This window comes from Sarcophilus harrisii, chromosome 4 (genome assembly GCF_902635505.1).
Source record: "Sarcophilus harrisii chromosome 4, mSarHar1.11, whole genome shotgun sequence".
In the NCBI taxonomy this organism is placed as follows: Eukaryota; Metazoa; Chordata; class Mammalia; order Dasyuromorphia; family Dasyuridae; genus Sarcophilus; species Sarcophilus harrisii.
The window spans coordinates 310,171,723-310,197,968 of NC_045429.1; the positions used below are offsets into that span (position 1 = coordinate 310,171,723).

The 26,246-nt window shown below is 32.1% G+C and overlaps 1 protein-coding gene across 12 annotated transcripts in view; it reads left to right on the plus strand.

Annotated features, from left to right (window-relative positions):
* CEP112 (centrosomal protein 112) overlaps positions 1-26,246 on the plus strand; it is a 605,978-nt gene that overhangs the window by 77,432 nt on the left and 502,300 nt on the right. For all 12 annotated transcript variants that reach the window (XR_004233797.1, XM_031965673.1, XM_031965672.1 and 9 more), the window contains one exon: positions 233-310. Coding sequence is in view for 11 of the 12 variants with exons in the window: in XM_031965673.1 (XP_031821533.1) it covers positions 233-310 (78 nt within the window). In the remaining variant the exon portion in view is untranslated. The remainder of the gene's footprint in view (positions 1-232; positions 311-26,246) is intronic.

Below are 26,246 nucleotides of genomic sequence, written 5' to 3' on the forward strand. Positions count from 1 at the left end.
GTCTGGTTAATTAAATACTAAATTTAAATCATTAGTTATTAAGCTATATTATAATGAAATGTGTTATATCATTGCCCTAAGTGATAGTAATCTCTATTACTTTTATTAGAAATATCTTCCTTTAAGTTCAATATCATCTCAGATCAAAAAAAAAAAAAAAAGCATAAGACCTATGAAATTGTCTTTTTTCTTTATTTGTCCTAATTTTTCCTTTGAAATGTTTATATTTCAGAAGAATTATTCCAAAAAACCTTTAGTATCTATGGATGACAGTGAACTTGAAGCTCGTCTTAATAGTTGGAACCTTGGGGTAAGAGAAATTTTATGACTTGATTTGATTTATTATTTTATGATTTTATTTATGGTATGTTGAATAGAACCAGTTTTCAAAGTTGCCCATGTAGAACAAACATTTTAGAACCAAGTGCTTAGCACTGGAAGATGTAATTGAAAAAAAAGAGTGCTGTACTTGGAAGATTTTGATGAATACCTTAGTAGATACTTCCCAGTTAAGGGATCATAGACAAATTATTTAAACTCCCATAGTCTTAGTTTTCCTGTTTGTAATGGAAAAATGCTTCTTTTACTACCTACTTTGTAACATTATTGTGAGCAAAGCACTGTAAAGCTTAAAGCACTATAAGACATGAATTATTCCTAGCTCTGAGTTGTTGTTTCAGAAGTAAATTGCATGGGTTTTGCCATGGTCCTTAGGAAATTTACAGTTTTATTGGAAAGACAGACACAGATGAAAATTTAAGTAACAGTAAAGGCTGGTTATGACTGTCTACGTGATTTATCCTTATGAATGGGTGCTCTGGGAGTATAGGAGAAAAAGAGATGTTTATAGACTAAAATGATTAGGAAGTAATTCATGCATTGGCCTTTAGGGATTATGTGAGAAGATAGTTAAGGCAGAATTTAGAAGTAAAAATTTGGGGGTAAGGATGGATACAGTCATTCCTATGAGGCATGCCATACAAAATTAGTTCATCACATAATTTTTAATCACCTACTATGTGCATAGAACCATGGGAATAAGATTATAGATCATCTGGCCAAAAAGAGGAAATAGATAAGGAATTGTGGAAATAGATCACAAGCCTGGACCAGAGGCATGGTACAGTAGAAATGAATGAAATAGAGAGACTTTTGTTTTCCAGACTTCTACTGGAACTCTTCCTTAGCTAAAATCAGAGCAACTAATAACATCTTTAGTTGCCTTAATAGTAATTTAATCCTTTAAAAAGTAGAGGAACCAATAAGAGATAATTCCGTTTCACACTGACAGGGAAAATCTGGTTGCTGTTTTAGAAATGATGGGTTTCTTGTTGCAAGTACTGTCTCTTTCTAGAGTTTGTGGTAGAGAAGTAGAGGAAATTCAGTTATGCTATGCACTCTAAATATGGGAAAGCAGATTTCAGAGGGTTCAAGCATAAAAATAAATAGCAGCTCTTGGTCTAAAATTCTATAGACAGGAATAAAAGATGCTCAGGAATTAAATTCTGAAGACATAAATAAACAATCCTAGTGAAGAATTAAAATGGAATTTCTCTGAATATGTGGATTCATCAGAGATTGACTAGCCAAATTAGATAAAAATATACATATATAGAAAATGGTTACAAGGCCTAGTGATGGAATGAACAGAAAAGTATAGTATGTCCCTATAAACAGTATTAACTCAGAATGAGCTGAGACTAGTGAGGAAAAAGTAAGGACAAATTGAAAGTTATCAGTGTCCTTAAACCATAGTGCTCCGAAGTGAATGAATGCAGTATACCAGTTAAGTGATGTTGAGAGTAGAGTGTTGTGGGATTATCATCTACCTATTCCTAGAAACGTTGCCTCTCTTGATGCAAACCAAGATGGCATTAGCTTTTTTTTTTTTGGCTGTGTTTTAAGGAAATGAAGAAAATGAGGAGTGGGGCATTTGCTTGAGGGCAATTTGCCCTTGATAACTAATGACTGAGAGACAGCAGAACTTCTTCATTATCTGTTGCTTTTCCAAGGACAATCACCTTTGCAGGAAAAAAAAATGACAAGGATTTAATATTTAGGCTAGATAAGGAGATAGCAGGACAATACCCAGTTGCCTTATATGAATTATATATACACACAACTTTGGGTAGTAAAATAAAAGACAGATGTAATTGCTGTCACTACCATTGTTATGGAAAAGGGAAGAGGTACTCAAAAATAGAACAGATGTCAGTGTTTTACAAAAAGAGAAGACATTCTGCAAATTGTTTACTAGTGAGCTTGACTTTTTTGGAGAAATTCTAGGATACCTTACTAAAGAGTTGGTTAAGAAATATTTATAAAGGGAAGCAGCAATTATAAAGAGCCAGTATAACTTTACCAAGAATAGGTCATGCCAGATTTAAAAGAAAAATAGGATTATTAATGCTCTTCTAAATGCTCACTAGTACTTTCTATGCTCAGTCATGTTAGAGAAGGCCAGAATTGACTTTAGGGATCATTTGCTCCAATCCCCTCATTTAAAAGATAAAGATATTGAGGTTCAGAGAAATTTAATGATTTGTCTGAACTTTAGAATTTGAACCCAGATCCTTTTAGCTAGCTAGTACTCTTGGCTCTAGCCATATCCATTCCCTTTATTTCAGATATGGTATGGCTCCCACAACTCAATTCCTCTCTTGGCTCATCTTTGTTCTTCATATGCCAGGGTTTAATCAATGCCTTTTGCTTTTTGCAGGATTGGGAGAGGCCGGGAGAGGTTGTTTCAGTGTGATTCTCTATTGTCTACATAACTCCTAATTTTAGAGCTCCATTGCATAGATCTGTGAGATCTCCCTAACTTTGTTCTCAAGTGATTGGGCAATATCATTATTTTATACTTGTTATAGGTGAGGAAAGTCTGCCAACAGAGTTGTCATAGTAGAGGGAATCTCAAAATAGGTCTAAGACTTAAATGCACAGCTTAGCTTCTGTCTTAAATAATATGAAGGTTGATTGGAGATGGAATTCACAGTATGTGCTTTCAGGATGAACATTCTTCTCTGCTAATTCATAAGGATTTTATTTTATTTGGAGTTTCTCTTTTTGTCCTCTTGATTCAGTTTTAATATGATTCACAACCCCTCCCTCATCCCCATCCCCCATTTTTATTAAACAAGTATTTTTATAAAGAAATATTAAAGAAGGTTGGAGAAAGTGATTCACTATCTTATCTGGCAGCATGAATTAGAGGGCTTTAATGAGTCACTTACCTTCACTATACCTAGATTTTCTATTTGGAAAGTCAGGGCATAAGAATAAGTTATTTTTGAGCTTATTTCCTACTCTAATATTTTATATCCATTTGAAATTGGCTTAAATAATTGCAATCTATTCCTTTGTATTTGAAGAGAAGTTCATGATTTCCCAAGGTTCTTTGAAGCTTTGGGGCAAGTAATCTATTATACATCCTAGGAAACTATAGATGCTTTGTAACTTATGAAAGAAATCTGCTTTATCATTTTATTATCTATATAGCATATATCTTGAATTTTATTCCCAAGTTATTTAGTGAGTTGCATGATATTGTTAAATAGTCCTTAACCTGTGGATTATGAATCTTTATGCATATCAAACTTTGTCATTTTGATCTATAATTCCATTAAAATATGTAGCATGATAGTAAATAGTAATCATACTTTCTTTAGACTGAAGATCTTGTCACCCACATAAATGCATTGATATTTTAAAAAGGCATATAAATAATATTGTGATTATCTCATCATTTCAAAGAATCTTTGATTCCATCTATGTGGGTACTATCTTGACCAGATCAGATAGCAACCTGTCTAGGCCCTTCTGACCTAGACTCTTGTTTGTGTCCTATAAATCTTCCATAGTTGCTATCCGCAGTAGGCTTGTGGCTTTGTCTGGATCTATTAATATTATGTGGATATCAGTGGAGATCATAACTATATGATTGCTCCATATTTTTTTCCAGTCATAAATCTCTCTATTTAGATTCTTTATGTGGCTTGTCCTGCTCATTTTCTTAAAACGTTTTGGTTTTAAATTTTAATTTTTTTTCCCCAATGAATAAGACTTTACTTTTCCCTTCCCTGTTCCCTTCCCTCTTATTTGTTTATTAAAAAAAAAAAAAGACTTTATAACAAATATGCATAGTTAAATGAAGTAAGTTGAATCTATTTCCTCTATAAAGAAATGAGTATAATACTTCCTATTTGGTCCTCTGAAATGCTGATTTGTCATTTCATTGTTCCAAATTCTGAAGTTTTTCACAGTTTTTCTTTAAAATATTATTGTATAAGTTGTCCTGGTTTTACATACTTAATTTTGCATTAATACATAGAGTCTTCCCAGTTCCCTCTGAAGATATACATTTTATCATTTCTTTTTTGCCCAGTGATATTCCCTTACATTCATATAACCATAATTTGTTTTAGTCATTCACCAATAGGTAGATATCTGATTAGTTTTCAGATTTTCATATCTATAAAAGAACTGCTAGAAATAATTTTTGTACATAAAAGAGCATTTCCTCTTTCTTTGATTCATTTGAGGTGTCTCCCTAGTAGTTATATCACAAAGTACAAGGATGTGTTTTCCTGTAACCCCACCAACATATCATTTTCTTTCTTTCTTTCTTTTTTTTTTTTTACTGCCAATTTGACTTGTGTGATGTAGAATCTCAGTTTTGTTTTAATTTTCATTTCTCTAGTTATTGGTAATTTGGAGTACTTTTCATTTATTGATAGTTTGGATTACTTCTTTTGAAAACTGCCTATTCATATTTTTTGACCATTTATCACTTGAGGAATCTTTTAGACTTATGAATTTGAATTAGTTTCTAATGTATCTTGGATGTAAGATCTTTATCTGAGAAATTTTCTTCAAAGTTTTTTTTCCCCTGTTGCCTATTTCTCTTCTAATTTTAATTGAAATTTTTTTGTGCATGAACTTTTAAATTTTATGTAACCGTAGTTGCCCATATTTTTTTTAAGTGATCTCCGCCCCTTGTCTGCTCCTTAACTCTTCCTTTATTCAGAGTTCTGAAGGATAATTTCTTTCTTGCAGTCTCTCTTACTATATGGTATGAAATGTTGGGCTATATCTAATTTCTGCTGACTTTTTTGCAGCATTCCCAGCATTTTTGTTAAAGAGTGAGTCCTTACCCCTGCAACTAGGTTCTTTGTATTTCACTGTGCTATTGTACTCATTTTCTTTTTTATATATTATACCAAATTGGTTCCTCTGATTGAACTATTTTCTAACTAGTAACAAACATTTTTTTAATTTAAAATTTTTTTATTTTGAACCACCAAGTAAGTATTGCAATATACAGTGTTTAAATATATGATTCAGTTGTTTCAATATACAAAGAATAGAAAAAGAAACTTGCATATCTGTTCCATGTTTAGATTACTTCTCCCTCTAAATCTATGGGAAAGTTTTCATGTTTCTTTTTAATGGTTATCTCATTTTAAATTTAAGGGATAAAACAAGCATTTCCATAACATACTAAAATAAAAAAGATTATTTACACATGAAATTGCAAAATCTATTATATAATGCGCTAATCCTTTAAAATATGTAATCATTATCATGTAAATTTATTTTTTTTTCTTTCCCCTCTCTCTAAAAATGACTACCAATACATGCAAATTTGAATGAATATATATATATATGTATATATATAAAATTATTGCACATATATATATCTATATATCAGTTCTTTCTCTGGAAGCAGATAGTGTCTTCATTTATACGTCTTTTTTTAGTTAATTTGGGAATTTATCATAGTCAATATGACTTAGTTGCTCAAAGTTGTTCTTAAAATAGCATTGCTATTACTGTATACAAAGTTTTCTTGATTCTCCTCATTTTTTTTTCATTTTTTCATGCAAATCTTTCCATTTTTTTTAAGATTACTGAGCTCATCATTTCTTATAGTATAGTAGTAGTCTATCACAGTCATGCACTACAAAGTTTGTTCAGCCATTCCCCAATTGATAAGCATTCCCACAATTTCCAGTTCTTGCCATCACAGAGAGAGCTGCTATAAATATTTTAGAACCAAAAAAAAAATCCTTTTCCCTAATCATCTTTGGAAATAGCCCTACTAATGGTATTGCTAGGTCCAAGGGTATAGGCAGTTTAATAACTCTGGGAATAATTCCAGAAGAATTAGTGTACTGCTTTCTCAAGTCCCCTCCAACATTTGATGCTTTCCCCTCCAATCATTTTATTCAATCTCATAGGTGTAAAATTATATCTAAAGATTGTTTTAATTTGTAGTTCTAATAATGATTTAGAACATTTTTTCATATGACATAAAATGTTTTGATTTCTTCACTGGAAAATTGCCTGTGCATATTCTTTGACCATTTATTAATTCAGGAATCTTATAGATTTGACTAAGTTCTTTATATATTTGGGATGTAAGACCTTTATCAGAGAAACTGCCTATAAAATTCTGCCCCCCCACCTCCCGCAGTTTTTTGTTTTTTTAAAAAAAATGGCTACATTTGTTTTATTTATATAAATCCTTTTTATTTTTTAATTTTTTTACTACTAGCTTTTTATTTTCAAAATACATGCAAAAATAGTTTTCATCATTCACCCTTGAAAAACCTTGTGTTCCAAATTTTTTTCCTTTCTTTCCCCCTCCCCTTTTGCCTAGACAGCAAATAATCCAATATAGGTTAGATATGTGCAATTCTTCTATACATATTTCCACATTTATCATGCTGCACAAGAAAAATTGGATCAAAAAGGAAAAAAATGAGAAAGAAAAAAATCAAGCAAACAACAACAACAAAAGGTGAAATTATTATGTTGTGATCCACATTCAGTCTTCACAGTCCACTTGCTGCATGTAAATGGCTCTCTCTGTTAGAATCCTTACAAGCTGTTAAATCATTAGAATTGATAGAACTTTACTAACTACTTTAGCATAGTTCAGTATGATTGATCTGATCTTACAAGGAGATATTATGGGCCAGAACTTGAAACAAGATACTAAGTGGAACTGATAGAAACAATGCTTGTGTTCACACCTTTAGAGAGCTCATATAAGCAAGAAGCTCTTAGGGCCACAGAGCACTCTGGGACAGACACAGAGGCACTCTGGGACAGACACAGAGTACTCTTGGAGGAAACCCACAAGCCCACTCTTAGAGGTGGAGTCAGATTCATTCCAACTTTCACCTTGGTGCTGGCTGGAGACATACGGAGTTGAGCTAGAGGCAAAAGACTAGCAGCAAGAGCTCTCAGAACCAAGGAAAGCTGAGGCCTCTAAGAACGCTACCCGGGCCCAAGGAAGGAAAAAATAAACATTTGGATTTTATCAGCTGGCTGCATTTGAAGTGATTATTACTCTGAACCAAAACTAAGGCTGCCTCCAGAAAACCTCCCCAAGAAACCTGCTCCCAGAGAGAACCATTATATTTTAAAGAAGAGAACACCACACTCTCCATCACTAGTCTATTGGAATTGGCCTGAATCACCTCATTGTTGAAAAGAGCCATGCCCATCAGAGTTGATCATCACATAATCTTGTTGTTACTGTGTATAATGTTCTCTTAGTTCTAGTCACTTCATTTAGTGTGAGTTCATATATGTCTCTCTAGACCTTTCTGAAAGCATCCTGCTGATTATTTTTTTTAGAACAATAATATTCTATAACATTCATATGCCATAAATTATGCCATAATGAATGAATATCAGCCATTCCCCAACTGATGGGCATCCATTCCTTGCCACTACAAAAAGGGCTAAATATAAATTCTTTTTAATTTAATGTAATCAAAATTATTACATATCTCACTCTGTTTTCTATCTCTTGGTTATTCATAAATTGTCAGCCTGTGTCCATAAGTCTGATAAGTAGTATTTTTTGTGTTCTTCAGATTTTCTTATAATCTATGTCTTTATATCTAATTCATGTATCCATTTTGATTTTATTTTGGTAAAAGATGTAAGATATTGGTTTCTTCTCAAATTTTGCCATACTGCTTTCCAGTTTTCCCAACTAATTTTTTTTTACTAAAGAATGAATTCTTATCCCTAAATCTTGTCTTTACATTTGTCAAATATGTTACTATATTTACTTGCTGCTATAAATTGAATACCTCCTCTATTCAGATCTCTACCCAACCAATGCCAGATAGTTTTGATAATTACTGCTTTATAATATAGTTTAAGATTTGGTAGTGTTAAAGCAATTTACATATTTTTCATCATTTCCTTATGTATGCTTGGCTTTTCTTTCAAATGAATTTTGTCATCATTTTTAGTTTAGGTAAAGTTATCATTTTATTATATTGGTCCTGCCTACCCATGAACGGTTAGTATTTTTTCAATTATTTCAATTATTTTATTTGTATAAATTTTTTTATAATCTTGTTTATATAGTTACTGGGTTTGTTTTGATAGCTGTACTCCCATGTATTTTATGTGGTCTAGAGTTATTTTAAATGAAGTGTCTCTAACTATATCTTCTTGATAGGGTTTTAGTTTATTTATAACATATAGGGATGCTGTTGATTTATTTGCATTTACTTTATATCCTGCTATTTTGTTTAAAAATATTGTTTCAACTAATTTTTTTAGTTGGATCTTTGGGGTTTTTCAAGTATATCATTATATTGTCTGCAAAAAGAGAGAGTTTTATTACCTCATTCCATATTCTGTCTTTTAAAATTGCTAGGATTTCCAACACAATAATGAATAATATTGTTGACAATGAGCAACATTTTTCATGACTGATTTTATTGGGAAGGTTTATAGTTTAGCCTTGTTACAAATACTGCTTGCTAATGAGTTTAGATAAATGGTTTTTATCAATTTAAGGAAAAACTCATTTCTACCCTTACTTTCAAATGTTTTTAATAGAAATTAGTATGGTATTCTATCAGAAGCTTTTTCTGTAACTATTGACATAATCATATCATTTATCTTTTATTATTGATATAATCAATTGTGTTAATAATTTTCTTTATGTTAAAGCACTCCTGCTTTCCTGGTATAAATCCCATTTGGTCATAATGTATAATCTTTGTAATATGTTGCTGTAATCTTTTAGCTAGTATTTTATTTAGGATTTTGGTGTACATATTCATAAATGAAATTGGTCTATTTTCCTTCTCTATTTTTACTGTACCTGATTTAGCTATCAGTATCACATTTGTTTCATAAAAAGAATTGGGTAAGGGGGCAGCTAGGTGGCACAGTGGATGGAGCACTAGCACTGAATTCAGGAGGACCTGAGTTCAAATCTGGCCTCAGACACTTAACACTTCCTAACTGTGTGACCCTGGGCAAATCACTTAACCCCAATTGCTTCAGCAAAAAAAAAAAAAAAAAAAAAAAGAATTGGGTAGGATCCTTTCTTTGTATATTATTCAAATTAATTTATTTAATATAGAAATTAACTAATTTTAAAATGTTTGATAGAATTCATTTGTAAATCCATCTAGTCTTGGTACTTTTTTCTTAGTAAGCTCATTCATGGCCTGTTCAATTTCTTTTTTAATAATAAACATTCTGTTTCTTCTTTTTCTAATCTAAGCAATTAATATTTTTGCAAACATTTTCCAATTTTACTTAAATTGTTAAATTAATTGGTTTATGATTGGATAAAAGGACTCATTATTTCTTTAATTTCATATTTATTGGTAGTATTTTACTTTTTTCCACTTCTTAATGTTACTGATTTGATTTTTCTTTTTTAAAAATCAAGTTAACCAATATTTTATCTATTTTATTATTTCAACATAGTCAACTCCTAATTTTATTTATTTAGTTTTTTAATGCTCAATTTTATTAATTTTTAGGATTTCCAATTTGTGTTTAATTGGGGATTTTTAATGTGTTTTTTTAATTGCTTACCTAGTTAATTGGTCTGCTCTTTCTTTGTTTTATTGATGTAAACATTTTGAAATATACATTTTCCTCACATTCCTACTTTTACTATATCCCATAGGTTTTGATATGTTGTCTCAATATTGTCATTCTCTTCACTGAAATTGTTTCTGATTTGTTTAATGTTTAACATTTAATGTTAATACATTTAACACATTTATTCTCTAAGAATACGTTATTTAATCTTCAACTCATTTTAAATTTACATTTATGTAGTTTCTTATTAAATATAACTTTTATTGAATTGTGATCTGAAAAAATAATTTTGATATTTCTACTTTTAACTGTAAAATGTATATGCCCTAATATAATCAATCTTTATAAAGGTACAACGGACTGTTGCAAAAAAAAAAAAAAGGTACATTCCTTTTTATTTTTATTCAATTATCCCCAGATATCTATCTTATCTAGCTTATCCAAAATTCTATTCCCTTCCTTGATTTCATTCTTATATATTTTTTGGTTAGATTTATTTAACTTTGAGAGGGGAAGATTAAAGTCCTCCACTTTTATAGTACTACTATCTCCACCTGTCACTCATGTAACTTTTCATTTTAAGATATATAGGTTCAGTGTTGATATTGCTTAATTGTCTATGGTATTTTTTACCAAAATTTAGTTACACTATTTGTGTCTTTTAATTACATCTATTTTAGCCATAACTTTGTTTGACATCATAATTGCTACCCCTACTTTTTTTTGCATTAGCTCAAGCATAACATTCTGTTCCAATTCTCCATTTTTAACTCTGTGTATATCTCTCATTATTATTATTTTTTATTATTATAGCTTTTTATTTACAAGATATATGCATGGGTAATTTTTCAGCACTGACCCTTGCAAAACCTCCTGTTCCAACTTTTCCCCTCCTTTCCCCCACCCCCTCCCCAAATGGCAGGTAAACCAATATATGTTAAATATGTTAAAGTATATTAAATACAATATATTTATATATATCCATAGTTACTTTACTGCACAAGAAGAATTGGACTTTAAAATAATGTAAAATTGACCTGAGAAGGAAATAAAAAATGCAGGTGGACAAAAATAGAAGGATTAGAAATGCTATGTAGTGGTTCACACTCATTTCCCAGAGTTCTTTCACTGAGTGTAGCTGGTTCTATTCATTATTGAACAAATGGAACTGATTTGGTTTGTCTGATTGTTGAAGAGAGCCACGTCCATCAGAATTGATCATCATATAGTATTGTTGTTGAAGTATATAATGATCTCCTGCTTCTGCTCATTTCACTTAGCATCAGTTCATATAAGTCTTTCCAGATATTTCTGAAATCCTTCTTCTGGTCATTTCTTACAGAACAATAATATTCCATAACATTCATATACCACAATTTATTCAGCCATTCTTCAATTGATGCGCATCCACTAAATTTCTTTTTTTTTTATTTTATAACTTTTTATTGACAGAGCACATGCCTAGATAATTTTTTTTTACAACATTATCCCTTGCACTTACTTCTTTTCTGACTTTTCCCTGCCCTCCTTTCACCCCCTCCCCTAGATGGCAAGCAATCCTATACAAGTTAAATATGTCACAGTGTACAATTTCCAGTTTCTAGCCACTACAAAGAGGGCTGCCACAAACATTTTTGCACATACAGGTCCCTTTCCCTTCTTTAAGATCTCTTTGGGATATAAGCCCAGTAATGGATCAAAATTGCTCTTCAGAATGGCTGGATGTATTCACAATTCCACCAACAATGTATCAGTGTCCCAGTTTTCCCACATCCCCTCCAACATTCAGCACTATCTTTTTCTGTCATCCTAGCCAATCTGAGAGGTGTATAGTAGTATCTCAGAGCTGTCTTAATTTGCATTTCTCTGATTATTAAATGTTTCTTGTAAACAATTTGATTCTGATTTTTAATACATTATCTTATCTATTTCTATTTTATGGGTAAGTTTATCTGATTCACATTCAAAGTTATAAATGAATTTCCCTCCATCATATTTTTACTCACCGTCATCCTTTCTCAGCCTTTCTTTTTATCCTATTCCTGTTGTCTTATCTTTCCCCCTTACTTTCCTATTCTACCCATCCCTCAAAGAGTCCCTTTCTTCTCCTCTTCCTAAAAATCCTTCCTCCATCATGTCCCCAAGTTCTCTTATCTAGCTAAAAGTTCAAAAGACGTGTAAAGCCCTTCAGATGTGCACCTCGTTTCCTCTTCAAGCCTGATCCAATGAGATCTCTTTTCATTGTTCTCCTGCTTTGTCTGTGTTTTCTATTAACTCTCGTTCTATTCTCTTAGGTACAATTAGCAATGGTCCTTTTTTTTTTTTTTTTTCTTTTTTGACATTCCAATTTATTTTTTATTTATTTTAGACATACTTTTCTTTTAAAATTTTGAATTCCAAATTCTCTCTCTCTGTCCTTCCCATCTCCATCTCCATCCACTGAGAAGGTAAGCAAGATGATATCAATTATACATAAGAAACCATGCAAAACAATATACATCATAATCATATAATACATCTTGTTCAGCTATTTCCCAAATGAAGAGCATCTCCTCTACTTCTAATTCTTTACTGCTACAAAAAGGCCTGAATATATATATATATTCCTTTTCTTTTTCCTTTGATCTCTTTTGGATACCTTATAGTGGTATTGATAGGTCAAAATGTATGTATAATTTTAGATCCCTTTGGACATAATTCTAAATTATTCCCCAAAATGATTGGAGCAGTTCACTACTCCACCATCAGTTCATTAGTATACTTGTTTTTCCCTCATTCCCTCTAGTAGTTGTCATTTCTGATGGGTGTGAGGTAATACCCCAGAATTGTTTTAATTTGCCTTTTTGTGATCAATAGTGATTTATAGCATTTTTTCATGAATATAGATAGCTTTTATTTTTTCTTCTGGAAAACTGCCTGTTCATATTCTTTGATCATTTATCAATTAAGGAAAGACTTTTCTATAAATTTGACTCTATTTTGTGCCCAGTACGTTGAAAAATGAGGTCTTAGAAACTTGTTATAAAATTTTTTGGATATTCATAATTTATGGTACCTTTTAGCATAATTTATTTTCCCTGATTATCTCTTTTAATTAGGTCTATTTAACTTTACTTTGTCTGGGATAATGATTGTTACTCTACCTTTTTTTTTTTTCTTTAGCTAAAGCATATTAGATTTTATTTCAACCCTTTATTTTAACTCTTTGAATATTTCTCTTTTTCACGTGTGTCTCTTGTGAGCAACATATTGCTGGATTCTAATTTCTAATGCACTCTATCTGCTTCAGTTTTATGGGTGAACTCATCCCATTTACATCCACAGTTATCATTATCAACAATTTATTTTCTTCCATCTCATTTTTTGTTTTCTTCTCTCTTTTTATTTTGTCCCTTCTCAAAAATCTGTTTTGCTTCTAAACGCTACTTTCCTTTAATCTGCCCTCCTTTTTGTCATCCTTCCTTTTCTTTTATCCTCTTTTTCTCCTATTTTCCTATTGGGTAAGTTAAATTTTTATATACAATTGAGTGTACATTGAACCAATTTTGATGAGAGGGAAATTTAATCATTGCCCATTATCTCCCTACTCCCATTTTTCCTTCCATTATAAAAGCTCTTTTTAATGCAACCATTTATGTAGAAAAAATTTCCCCATTCTCTCTTTCTTTTCCCTTTTCTCTATACATCTACCTTTTTTACTCTTTTATTCTTTTAGATATCATTCCAACTTAATTGATTCACACCCATGCCCTTTCTCTATACTCCTTTTAACTGCCCTAATAATGATAAAATTCTTAGGAATTACATGTATTATCTTTCTGCATAGAAATATAAATGATTTTACCTTACGGAGTCCATTATGATTATTTTTTCATTTTTATCTCTTTTACTTCTCTTGAATCTTGTATTTCTTTTCTTTTTTTCTTTTTCTTTTTTCTTTTTTTTTTTTTTGCACTGAGGCAATTGGGGTTAAGTGACTTGCCTAGGGTCACACAGTTAGGAAATGTTAAGTGTCTAAGACCAAATTTGAATTCACTTCCTCCTGACTTCAGGACTGGTGCTCTATCCACTGCACCACCTAGCTGCCCTGAGTCTTGTATTTCAGTGTCAAATTTTCTATTCAGCTATAGGCTTTTTACCAGAAATGCTTGAAAGTTCTCTTTCATTAAATGTCCATTTTTCCCCTGAAAGTTTATGCTTTTTTTTGTTGGGTAGATGATTCTTAGTTGTAATCCTAGTTCCTTTGACTTGCAGGATATTTTCTTTTAAACCTTCCACTTTTTTAATGTTGAAGCTATTAAATTTTGTGTGATTCTGACTGTGACTTCATGATATTTTAATTGTTTATTTCTGGCTGCTTGAAATATTTTCTCTTTGGCCTGGGAGCTCTGGAATTTGACTATAATTTTCCTGGAAGTTTTCATCTTGAGATTTCTTTCAGGCAGTGACTGGTAGATCTTTCAAGTTTTTTTTAAATAACATAAAATATAAGGATAGTTTTTCTGGATAATTTGTTGAAAGATGATGGCTGCATTCTTTCTGTGATCATGACTTTCAGGTAGTCCAATAATCCTTAAATTATCTCTATCATTTATTTTCTGGGTCAGTTTTTTTTTTTTTTTCAGTGAAGTATTTCACATCTTCTTCTATTTTTCCTTCTTTTGACTTTGTATTATTGTTTCTCACTATTTCCTGGAGTCAATGGAGACATTGACATTCTGCTTGTCTAAATCTACTTTATAAGGAATGATTTTCTTCAGTGAGATTGTGTAGTTCTTTTTCAGTCATTCAATTCTGTTTTTAAAGATACTCTACTCAGTAGATTTTTGGGTGCCTCTTTTACTATTAGACCAATGTTTTATAAGGTATTATTTCTTCAACATGTTTTTGTGCCTCTTTTAGCAAGGTGTTAATTATCTCCTCTCTCTCTCTGTCTTTCTGTCTGTCTCTCTGTGCAAATATGTGAATGACCCTAATCCATCATCTTAACTGCTCTCCAGTACCAAAATAATTTTAATGATTATTGCTTTTTAGTATGATTTGAGATATAGTACTTCTAGACTATCTTTCCCCCATAAAAAAAAAAAAAAAATCACACGTAATTCTTGGCCTTTTGACCCTCAGATGAATTTTTTTGTTATTTTTTTAATTCTGTAAATTAATTATTGAATAATTTACTCAATATGCCTCTTCCCTTAAACTTACTATTATGATTATTGAGTCTCTGATCACAATTATTATTTAATGAGAGATTTCAGACATTCTCACTTCACTCTCTGCAAATTTAACTCTTGGGAGTGATTCACTTCTTTATCAACAGTCTTGCAGTTTCCCATTCTTTATCAGCTATTAGATTATAAACTTCTTGATAGGATATACTAGTTTGTTTCTTAATATTTGAACCTTCAATCTATAATACAGCAAATGGTACATAGTAAAGGCTTTACTATCATCTACCAATGACATCAAGTTCAGTAATAAAGACTATATTGTCATTTTTATTATAATGGCATTGCTCTACCCATTTGCTTTTAATATTTTTCTCTAATTGTTTTAGTTTTCTATTTCTGTAAAATGTTTTGTAATTTTTTTCACAAACATTTTATATATTGTATAGTTATATTGAGTAGAATAGAATTTTTCTCTTTTAATTCTGGGTTTGGTTCATAATATACAGAAAAAGCTGATGATTTGTGTAGTTTTAGTTTATATATTACTACTTAGCTGAAGTTGTTTGAATTAGTTTTAATTAATTTTTAGGATTATTTACATAGATCATAATATTATCTTTAAGAAAAGATAGTTTTCCTTTGTTTATGCCTTGATTTCTTTTTCTTGTCTTAATTTTACTTGTAGCATTTCTAGTACTATGTTAAATGTTAGTGGTAATAATGTGGGAAGAAAGGGAAAAAATGGAGGAAATAAGCATTTATTAAGAGCCCATTCTTTGGCATGCACTATATATAAACAGGCATTCTTTATCCATGTGGATTATCTTTCAGAACTCTTTTATTTGATTATTAGTTTCACTTAGGGGGTTCTAAAATATTCTGGAGCTTATTATACTTCGATGTCATTGCTATTGTGATTAATAATATATGTTTTCTTAAAGGTGTTATTGCCTAATTATGAATTTTTTAAATGAATGGATCCTAATAGTAGAACTACTATCAAATGAAAGTCCTTGAAATTTTTTTCATGTTCATAAAAGGAAAAGCTGAAAAATCAATACACTTGACAGAGTATAATTCTGATCTTCCTTTGGTTTCTTAATAGGTATGTGTTCTATCTGCAAATCATTTAACTTGCTGGGCCTTTGTTTTTTTCATGTGTAAAAGGACTGTCTTTTGGACTGTATAACTCCAATCCTTGTTAAGCTTTCTTCTGTCTTTGAGCTCCAACATGACCTCAGGTCTTCCAGAGTAATATATTTAAATTAATAAAATAAAATATATAGGATTGCAAACATATAGGATTGCAGAGGAAGCAAGTTATAGTGAAATCATCAAAAAATGAAAAAAAAAACTTTCATAGATACTAGCTTAAGAATTCTGGGTTAAGAGGTAAAATGGATCTAGAGATCTTCTAGTCAAATCCTCTCATTTTGGAGATTAGGAAACTGATGACCAGAGAAAGATCTCTATGTGACAGTCTCACCTTTTCACTGGTGTTTTCCTTTTGTTCTCTAAGCAAGCTTCCATGCTTTTCCTTGCTAAAATGGCCTTCTGCTTCCATCTTCCCACCTCCCCCATCTCTTTTGATGCTTTCTCTTCTGATAATTCTCTCTCTCTCTCTCATTTTTAGTCTCGTATCCACTGACTTTTTTTCCTGCCTCCAGAGAGATGTTACACAAGTCTCCAAACTCAAACATTTTTTTTACTTGTTCATGCTACCCCCTTTTATGCACCACACTTTTTTTCCTATAAGATTCTGTAGTGATTATTTTAAAAACAATCCTTATTATGATCCTGATTTTTATTAATACTAGCTTAGTACAGCTCCTAGTGCTTAATAAAATATTATATTTTATTTCATATTCCTTACTTATACTTACGTATATTACTTACGTTTTCCAAGTAATTCTCCTTCCTCTCCATCATAGAGAATTATCCTTTCTAATAAAGAATTTTTAAAAAGAAGCTATATCAGGAAAATGAACCAAAATATCAGAAAAGCCTAATGGCATATATAGTTTTCCACACTTATGGATTTCTACCTAGGTAAAAAAGTACAGGAGAGGGACCTTCTCATACTTTGAGGTCCAGTTTGGTCATTATAATTTCACTGCAGTCAATTTTAAATGTTTTATTGTAATTATTTTTAACTGCATTCTTCTGCTATTGTGAGGTTTCTACTTGTAACTTTTCTGGAGGAATGTAGAAGGAGATAGAGTGGGAGGAGAGAAGATTTGAACCAAATAAAAGAAGAAAGTTAAATAGGCAATATGGAAGTATTTGGATTTTTGAAGTAGGCCAGCATTGAATCAAATAGAAAAATTTGGTAAAATTTGAAGTAGAATAATCTCCAGGCCTAGATGCTTGACCTAAATTCTATTTTCTCTTTGAAAGGGTAGCTAGATCAAAGACAACTTAGGAAAATTAAAGAAGATTAAGGATAATAATAGCTAGCCTTTATGTAGCATTTTAAGATTTGTAAAGCATTTTATATATGTTAACTCATTTGATTCTCACAACTCTGTGAGGTAGATGTTATTATTATATTCCTTTAAAAGATGAAATTTAGACACAGAAAGGGGAAGTGAGCTTCCCAGGGTCACCAAGTAGAGAGTGTCTGAGGCAAGATTTGAATTCACATCGCACTGAGACTTATATTATTTCTCTATTTCAACTATGCTTTTTCACCTAACTGCCTCACAGTGCAGAAGAACTTGAAGAGAACTTAAGGGATAAAGATAAGGTAGCTGCCAAGTATAATAAGTATAAGAAAGCCCTCCCCCAATAGTAAAGGGAAATGAAGTGTACCTTTAAGGAAGAGATGTGAAGTTTCAATGAGAAACAAAGCAGTCAGAGGTTGATTAAGGGAGACATCTTTTTCAGCATAATGAAAATGGAAAAGTGCAGCCTAGAACAGAAAGAGAAGGAAAAACAACATCTGTACATTTTGAGATTAAAAATAGATTTGAAATTTTTCCTGAAGAAGAGAGAGCTGGATACTCTGAGAAAGAAGAAATATCTTATCCTTCAAAGATGCAACAGTGAAACTACAAAGAAGCTATCAATAAAGAAATCATCCTGTAACAGTCAGAGGAAGAAGAGAAGAGCAGCAGCAGCAGCAGCAGCAATAGTTTCTGATTCCTTGCTTTGAGTTAATGATGCAGCTATGTAGATCTCATAATAGTTATGGGAAAGTATGCTTTTTTCTCAGGTCATGTGTCAAAATTATAAGATAGCCCCTCCCAAGAGTTATCAAAATAATTGACAACTAATCACTTCTGTTTATTCACATAAAAGAGCCTAAAAAATTGTTACCAACCATATTGAAATCTTGAATAAGAAACTGAAAATTATAAAGGCATGATTTAATGATTTCCTCATTCTTCTTATCCATTGAAGGAAAAGAGTGAAGAAGAAAAATTAATTTGGGGGTGACAACATATAGCTAATAATTTCTGAGAATGAGATTCCTTTAAAAAAATGTCGTACTTTTAACAAAGACTAGCAAGAATGTATTTAAAAGATACAAATCTAAGCAAAAGAGGAAAGAGAAGACTGCTTCTATATTATTACCCGTTTCCCCTCCTCCGAAGTTAGATACTATGTCTAGTAACTATAAAGAAGGAAGAATAGTACAGAGACATCCAGATATTCATGAGACCTAATCCATAAAAAGATTTAGTAGGAAAGTGGTTGAAAGTTTAGACAACAAAGAAAAAGAGCTTAGAAGTTCTACTCCAAGGATGTAATTTTGGGTTTTACTGAGATCTTAAGTGATGAAACCCATGATTGGACTATGGCTCTGAAAAGGTATATTTTATTCAAAACAAATGGGATAAGTAAAAATGGGTGCATGGTTTATTAAGGCATTATATTAGGAAGGCATATACATGTGAAAACAAGACAGAATTTTAGGGTGAAGCTCAAAAGAGGCAGAAACGTTAGTTCTGGAAATAGATTTTATGTGTGACCCAGAGGCATTATGGAGTAGTGATGCATGAATGAGAGAGATTTCTGTTTTCCAGACCTCTGCTGGAATTTTCTCTGTGCTAAAATAAGAGTAACTAATAGCTTCTTGAATTGTCTTAATTTTAATTTCATCCTTTAAAAGGAAAAGGAACAAATAGGGGAAATGCCATTCTAGGTCTTATTCTTAATAGTAGAGAGGAAATAGTAACTGATAAGGTAAACTGATATGCACCCTAAATTTTGAAAAAACAAATTTTTAAAGAGTTTGGTAGAAAGATAGGCATGATCCTATTAACTAAAATACTTAGATTGAGGCTGATTAGGAAAGCTTACTACAGAAAAAAGGGTGGTTTTTAAAGTCCATAATGGGAGAAAAGGAAAGATTAGTAAATGGAGAGTGCTTTGATTCTGGAGGAGAGTGGATGCTGATAACTCACTTCAAGGGAGAAACAAATGCTCAATTATTATTATTATGGTTGTTGTTTTTTCTGCAAAAGAGAGTAACCTTTAAAGTGGAAATGACGAAGCAAAGATCACCAACAGGGAGTTGGTAAGAGATAGTTATGTACTCCTTGATTAATCTTTTTAAAAAATTTAATATTTTTGTTAACATTTTTAGTTCTAGCTGTCTCCTTCCTGCTGTCCCCACTCTACACCACAGAGGGCCACTATTTGCCACAGATATGTTATATTTATATGTATACACATACATACATATGTAAAACTTTATAGTATAGACTTTGTTTTTTAGTTCTTTCTCTGGAAATGGATAGCATCTTCTTTCATAGGTCATTTGTAGTTTGAGTAGTTATAATACTCAGGATAAATTAGTTATTCTTTGAACAATATTTATTTTACTATATACAAAGTTTGCTTGTTTCTGTTCATTTTTGTCCATTTTTTAAAAAATCAGCCTGCTCATTATTTGTTACACCACATTAACATTCTATCACAAACATACCACAGTTTGTTAGCCATTCCCAATTAATGTCTATCCCCTCAATTTCCAGTTTTTTACTACTACAAAGAGAACTGCTGTAAATATTTCAAAAAATATAGGGGCTTTTCCTTTTTTCTGATCACTTTGGGAAAGACACCTAATTTTGATATTGTTAGGTCAAAGAGTATACCCAGTTTTATAACTCTTGGGCATAATTATAGATTGCTCTCGAAATGATTGCGATCAGTTCACAGTTTCACTCACAATGAATTAGTGTTTTAATTTTTCCACATCTCTTCCAGCACTTGTCATTTTCCCTTTCTTATCATTTTAATAAATCTGATAAGTGTGAGATGTTATTTCAAAGTTGTTATACTGGGAATTTCTTTAACTAATGATTTGGAGAAGATGGTAGAGTAAGTCAGAAAACTTTAAGCTTTCTGAATTTCCTTTACAAAAAACACAAAATATTGCCTCAGTGGGAATGTAGGGCAGCAGAATTTCAAAAAAGGTCAGAGCAAAGCTATTCTCCTAAGATGACTTGAGAAGACTCCTTAGAAGGACCTAACCTCAAGATGCAGAAGTTTGGAGGTTTGGCCTGAATGAAGTGCAAACACTTCCTGGCCAGCTCTGTGGGATCAACAAAGAACAAATTCTGGGGGCATCTGGAGTGGAAGGCAGTATCAGTCTCAGAAACTTTCATCTCATAGTGTGAGACGTCTGACAGCTGAGTAGAAGATTCAAGGACCTTTCACTGTCATGGAACACAAGCACAGCTGTGCTGAACAGATATGATCTGCTGCTGTAGAGCAGAATACCTGGTGAGGACAGTAACAGAGGGGTGGGAAGAGCAGAAGAGTTCTGCTGGAGAGCAGAGTCCCTGGTTTCAGTTCCAGAGCAGAGGACAGTTGTAGTTTGCAGACTCCATACACATATACCTCCTGTTTTGCAGGGCAGAAATTGTTTTATTTTTGTTTTAATTTGCATCTTTCATGCATAGCACGGTGCCTTGCACATAGTTGACACTTAATAAGTGTGTACTGACTATTAACTAACTCGGGACACGTATGAATAAGAGATTTAATAAGGTCAAATTGTTTACTTCTTATTTGTGAAAATATTAGTTCTTTTATGATTGTCATTGCTGTTTGGGTGATTTGAAAGAAAGGCTTGTGCTGAGTTAACTATAATGGGGTAATTCTAAAAATACAACCTGTAGAGAGAGAGAAAAGGGTGATTATCTCATACAAATGAGACATAAAAGGAAAAATTGATACAGAAGAATCTAGTAATGGAGAGAGTTGGTAGTGCCAGAATTTTGCTTTTATCAGGAATGGGTTAAAGAGGGAACAATTTCTATCTCTAAGAGTGTAAAAGTCTTCAAACTCAGAAAAATAAAGCATCTAGGAATAGGGTGAGAGGAGAGGATAAGGGATGGACTTTGAAGTATAGGAAGGATAATTTATTGGATAGAAATACATCATAAGAATGAAGATGGATAGAAATAGGGTCAGAAAGATAGTGAAGAAAAATAGGAAGGAAGAAAATAAATATAATTAATTATAGCTTACAATGAAATGGGATGAATTTATCTACAAAATAGAAACTGATTGATTAAAAATTTGAATTCAACAATATATATTACTTTCAGGAAATGTAATAAAAATGAGAGATACAAAAAGATAAAATGAATGTCAAGACTAGAATTTATTATGTAAATAAAAGCAGGTATAATAATCATGATCTCAGAGAAAATTAAAGTTAAAATAGATTTAATCAAAAGAGAAAAATAGGGAAACTGCAATACATGCCAACAATATTATTCCATATTATTTTAGACCATTTAAAATATATCAAGAGAATAAAAGATATGAGTTTTACTGCCAAAACAGAAACAGGAGCTATATAAACATAAACATAAAACTTGTTATACAAATAAAGTCAGATCTAAATAATTGAAGTAATCGTTATTGTTCATGGGTAGGTAAAATCAATCTTATATTTAAAAAACCACTCCCAATAATTTTATCTACTTAATCTATAGTGCCATCCCAATTAAATTATGAAAAAATTCTCTTGCTGAGTTAGGAAAAAATAATAGCAGAGATCATTTGGGATAACAGATGATCAGGAACTTTAAAGAAACCAAGAAAAAAAAAAGATATAAAAGAAGCAGATTCAGTGTTATCAGATCTTTAGAGCACTGTTAAAGTGTAAAACAGATAATTTGATTATTTTAAATGAAAATTTTCTTCTATAAATAAAATCTATTCATTCAAGAGTAGAAAGAATGAAGAAAATTGAAGAAAAGAATTTTGATAAACAATCTTTTTAGATAAGATGTGATTGAGTTGGAATATTGTTGTGGTATAGAAAATGATGAACTGGTTAATTTAGAAAAAGTTGAATTTTGAAGGAAAATGTTATCCATCTTCAGAGAAAGATATGACAAATGGAAATAAGCCTAGTATAGTCTTATATATTTGTGTATGAGGATGTGGGTATCTAGTTGATTAAAAAAAATAAAATGAGGTTTAGGAGAAAAATAATGATTTAAGGCATTTTTTCATATGACTATATAGCTTTGATATATATTTTTTTATTATAGCTTTTTATTTAAAAATATATGCATAGGTAATTTTTCAGCATTGACAGTTGCAAATCCTTTTGTTCCAACTTTTTCTCTCCTTCCCTTCACCTCTCCCCCAGATAGCAGGTTGATCAATACATGTTAAATATATTAAAGTATAAGTTAAGTATACTATATGTATACATGTCCAAACAGTTAGTTTGCTGTATAAAAAGAGACAGAATTTGAAATAGTATACAATTAGCCTGTGAAGGAAATCAAAAATGCAGGCAGTCAAAAATAGAGGGATTGGGAATAATATGACATGGTTCACAATCATCTCCCAGAGTTCTTTCCTGGGGTGTAACTGGTTCAGTTCATTACTGCTCTATTGGAACTGATTTGATTCATCTCATTGTTGAAGAGGGCCATGTCCATCAGAATTGATCATCATATAGTATTGTTGTTGAAGTAAATAATGATCTTCGGGTCCTGCTCATTTCACTCTGCATCAGTTCATGTAAGTCTCTCCAGGCCTTTCTGAAATCATCCTGCTGGTTATTTCTTACAGAACAATAATATTCCATAATATTCATATCCCACAATTTATTCATCCATTTTCCAATTGATGGGCATCCACTCAGTTTCTAGTTTCTGGCCAGTACAAAGAAGATAGCTTTTATATATTCATCAAAACTCTTTCTTTGATCATTTATCATCAGGGGAATAACTCATATTCTTATAAATCTGAGAAAGTTCTTTATATATATTTGAGATATAAGAAACCTGAGAAACTGTCTATAACCTTGGTGATCTTATTGGAGTTAAATTACTTGGTTTCCAAGAACCACATCCTCAGATCCCAAAAGAACTGGTAGTTGTGATTGTTGATCTATTGTCAGTGATTTTAAAAGATCATTAAAATGCCGTTTTCCAAAAAGTATTTTTGTTTCCTATGAAAATTCTACAACTTGAGCGCTTTTAGGAAGAGAAGCTTTATGAAAGGGCAAGTCATATCAAGCTAACCACATTTTTTTGTTTAGATTACTTTAATAGTGAAGAAATGAAATATTATGGATATAGTTTATATAGATTCTCACAAAAAATTTGATAAAGTACTATCTTTAGTTCTTCTTACTCATTATAGGGATATAGTGCATATCTCTCTTGTGCAAAGAGAGATAGAGACTAGATCTTAATAAATTTAGATGGATTCAGCTTTGGCTGAATGGCTGGTCTTAGAATCATTGCATGTTTCTTGTCAGCATGGCAAGATGTCTCTAGTGGAATCTGTGCTTGGTTTTGTAGTTTTATTTTTAAATTATAACTTTTTAATCTTCAAAATACATGCAAAGATAGTTTTCAATATTTATCCTTGCAAAACCTTGTGTTCCAAATTTTTCTCCTTCCCTTTCCCTCATCCCCTCCCCTAGAGAGCAAATAATCCAATATAGGTTAAGCATGTGCAATTCTTCTATATATGTTTCTACATTTATCAATTTAAATTTCAATATCAATTGATCAAAATCAATTCTTAAATCTTGGTACCAGAACTGAACCCAATATTGCAGATGAGATATTATATGGGAAAAGATACAGAGGAATAATCACCTCCCTCTTTCTAGAAATTCTGCTCCTCGATACTCTTTTGGCTGCTACAAGACAGTGATGACTCATATTGATTTCACAGCCTACTAAAATCCACCAAAATTAGATCAAAAAGGAAAAAAAAAAACCAGAAAGAAAAAAGCATTGGTTTTGTGCTTTTTGCATTTTTATTATAAACTTCAAGACAGAAATGTTATAGCTAATGAATTCATAATTGTCCTGAGTTAGTCAATAATCAGTACACACTTATTAAGTGTCAACTATGTGCAAGGCACTGTGCTATGCATGGGAGATGCAAATTAAAACAAAAACAAAACAATTTCTGTCCTGAAAAACAGGAGGTATATGTGTGTGTGTAGTCCTAAAGCAAAGTAGCTTGTGGGAAACAGGGAGGAAAAAAACCTGAGCTGAGCCTTGTCTTTATATAGAGATCCCGCCCTCCAGTCCTAAAGTTTAGTCAAAAGGATGCTCATACAGTAGATAACAATGTCAGAATTCAAAATGAACTTGACAATTTAGAGCATTGGATAGAATATAATAAGATACCCTTCAAGAGAGATAAATTTTAGTTTTTCACTTGGGTACAAAAAAAAAAATCAATTTCACAAGCATACTATGATGAAGGTATGACTAAAAATTAGTAATTCTGAATTCTGAAAAAAAAAATTGGTGGATTTTAGTAGGCTGTGAAATCAATATGAGTCATCACTGTGTTGTAGCAGCCAAAAAAGTATATGCTAATAGAGTTTTGTCCAATAAGTAATTAGCCTTAAGTGCTCGGTTGTCTGATTCCAATGCACCTACTCAGAGTTTCAGCCCATTACATCTCCCACTTTCTTTTGTTTTAGAGCACAGGTGGTCATGCCATCCCTGACTTCTTAGGGAGTTGAGAACCCCAAAAAGGACGTGATCATGCCCTCTCTGACTTCTCAGGAAAGGAGGTGAAAACATCAACAAGGAGGTGATCACCCCCTTGCCCCCGACTTCTCAGGAAGGGAGGTGAAAGCACTAAAAAGGAGATGATCATGCCCTCTCTGACTTCTAAGGAAGGGAGATGAAAAACATCAAAGAAAAGTGGGGAGTCAAGCCAGATATTGCTAGCAGATTTCTGGGCTGAAGGGTCTTACTAGAAACAGGTATGCACAAACCCATCAGCATGGGAGATACAACACACATAGCAATAACGCACAGGCTATTAGTGATGACTCTCCCCACAGCCGGTACAGGTTTAATGCGGTGTAACAAATATGAATTGTACATACAAGTAGTGATATAATAATATAAATCAACATGGTAAAAGATTTCCAGAAGTCCTAGAAGGAGGGTATGTAAACAATAATCATACATACGCCTCCTTAAACAGCCAAGAGGTAGTCCAAAACCAATCTGTTTTCCATTGCTTCACAAGTCAGGGAATCCAATCATCCCTGGAAGTTTTTGAAGTCCTGCAACAGTCGTTTTATGTGTTAGGGAATCCAGTAATTCCTGCAGATTTTTAAGTTTTGCAAAAGTCTTATCATTTCTCAGAAAATCCAGTGATTCCTGAGGGTTTTCAAGTCCTCCAACAATTTTATCATGTCTCAGAGAATCCAATGATTCCTTAGGGTTTTCAAATCATACAAAATCTTACCATGTCTCAGAGAATGTGTCAGGGATTCCAATGATTCCTGAGGGTTTTCAAGTCCAACAATTTTTGATGTCCATGAGTCAAATGCCATAACTGCCCTGCTCTTTCAGTAGTGGGCACAGTCAGTAACAGAACCACCTGATGTTTCTTGGGTCTTCTCCTTTGTTTCAAGGGTCTGCTCCATCTCTCTCCAATGGACAAGGTGAATATGGCTTGTTAGCACCCATCTGATTCCTTCTTCATCTGTGGAGATACAAGCAAACCCTCTTCTCCAAGCATTTAACCTATCTGGTTCCGTCCATTCACCACTTTCTGAATCTCTCCACATCACCTGGTGATTATCTAAAGATAGTGGAGCTGCTCGCACTGGACACTGCCCTTCCAGTGGATTATAAAATCTGTCTGCCGGAGCCAGTGCATCTTTGTCAAAAATCAAGAAGTTAATAATATAAAGAGCTATATTTAGAAGTTCTCTAGGGT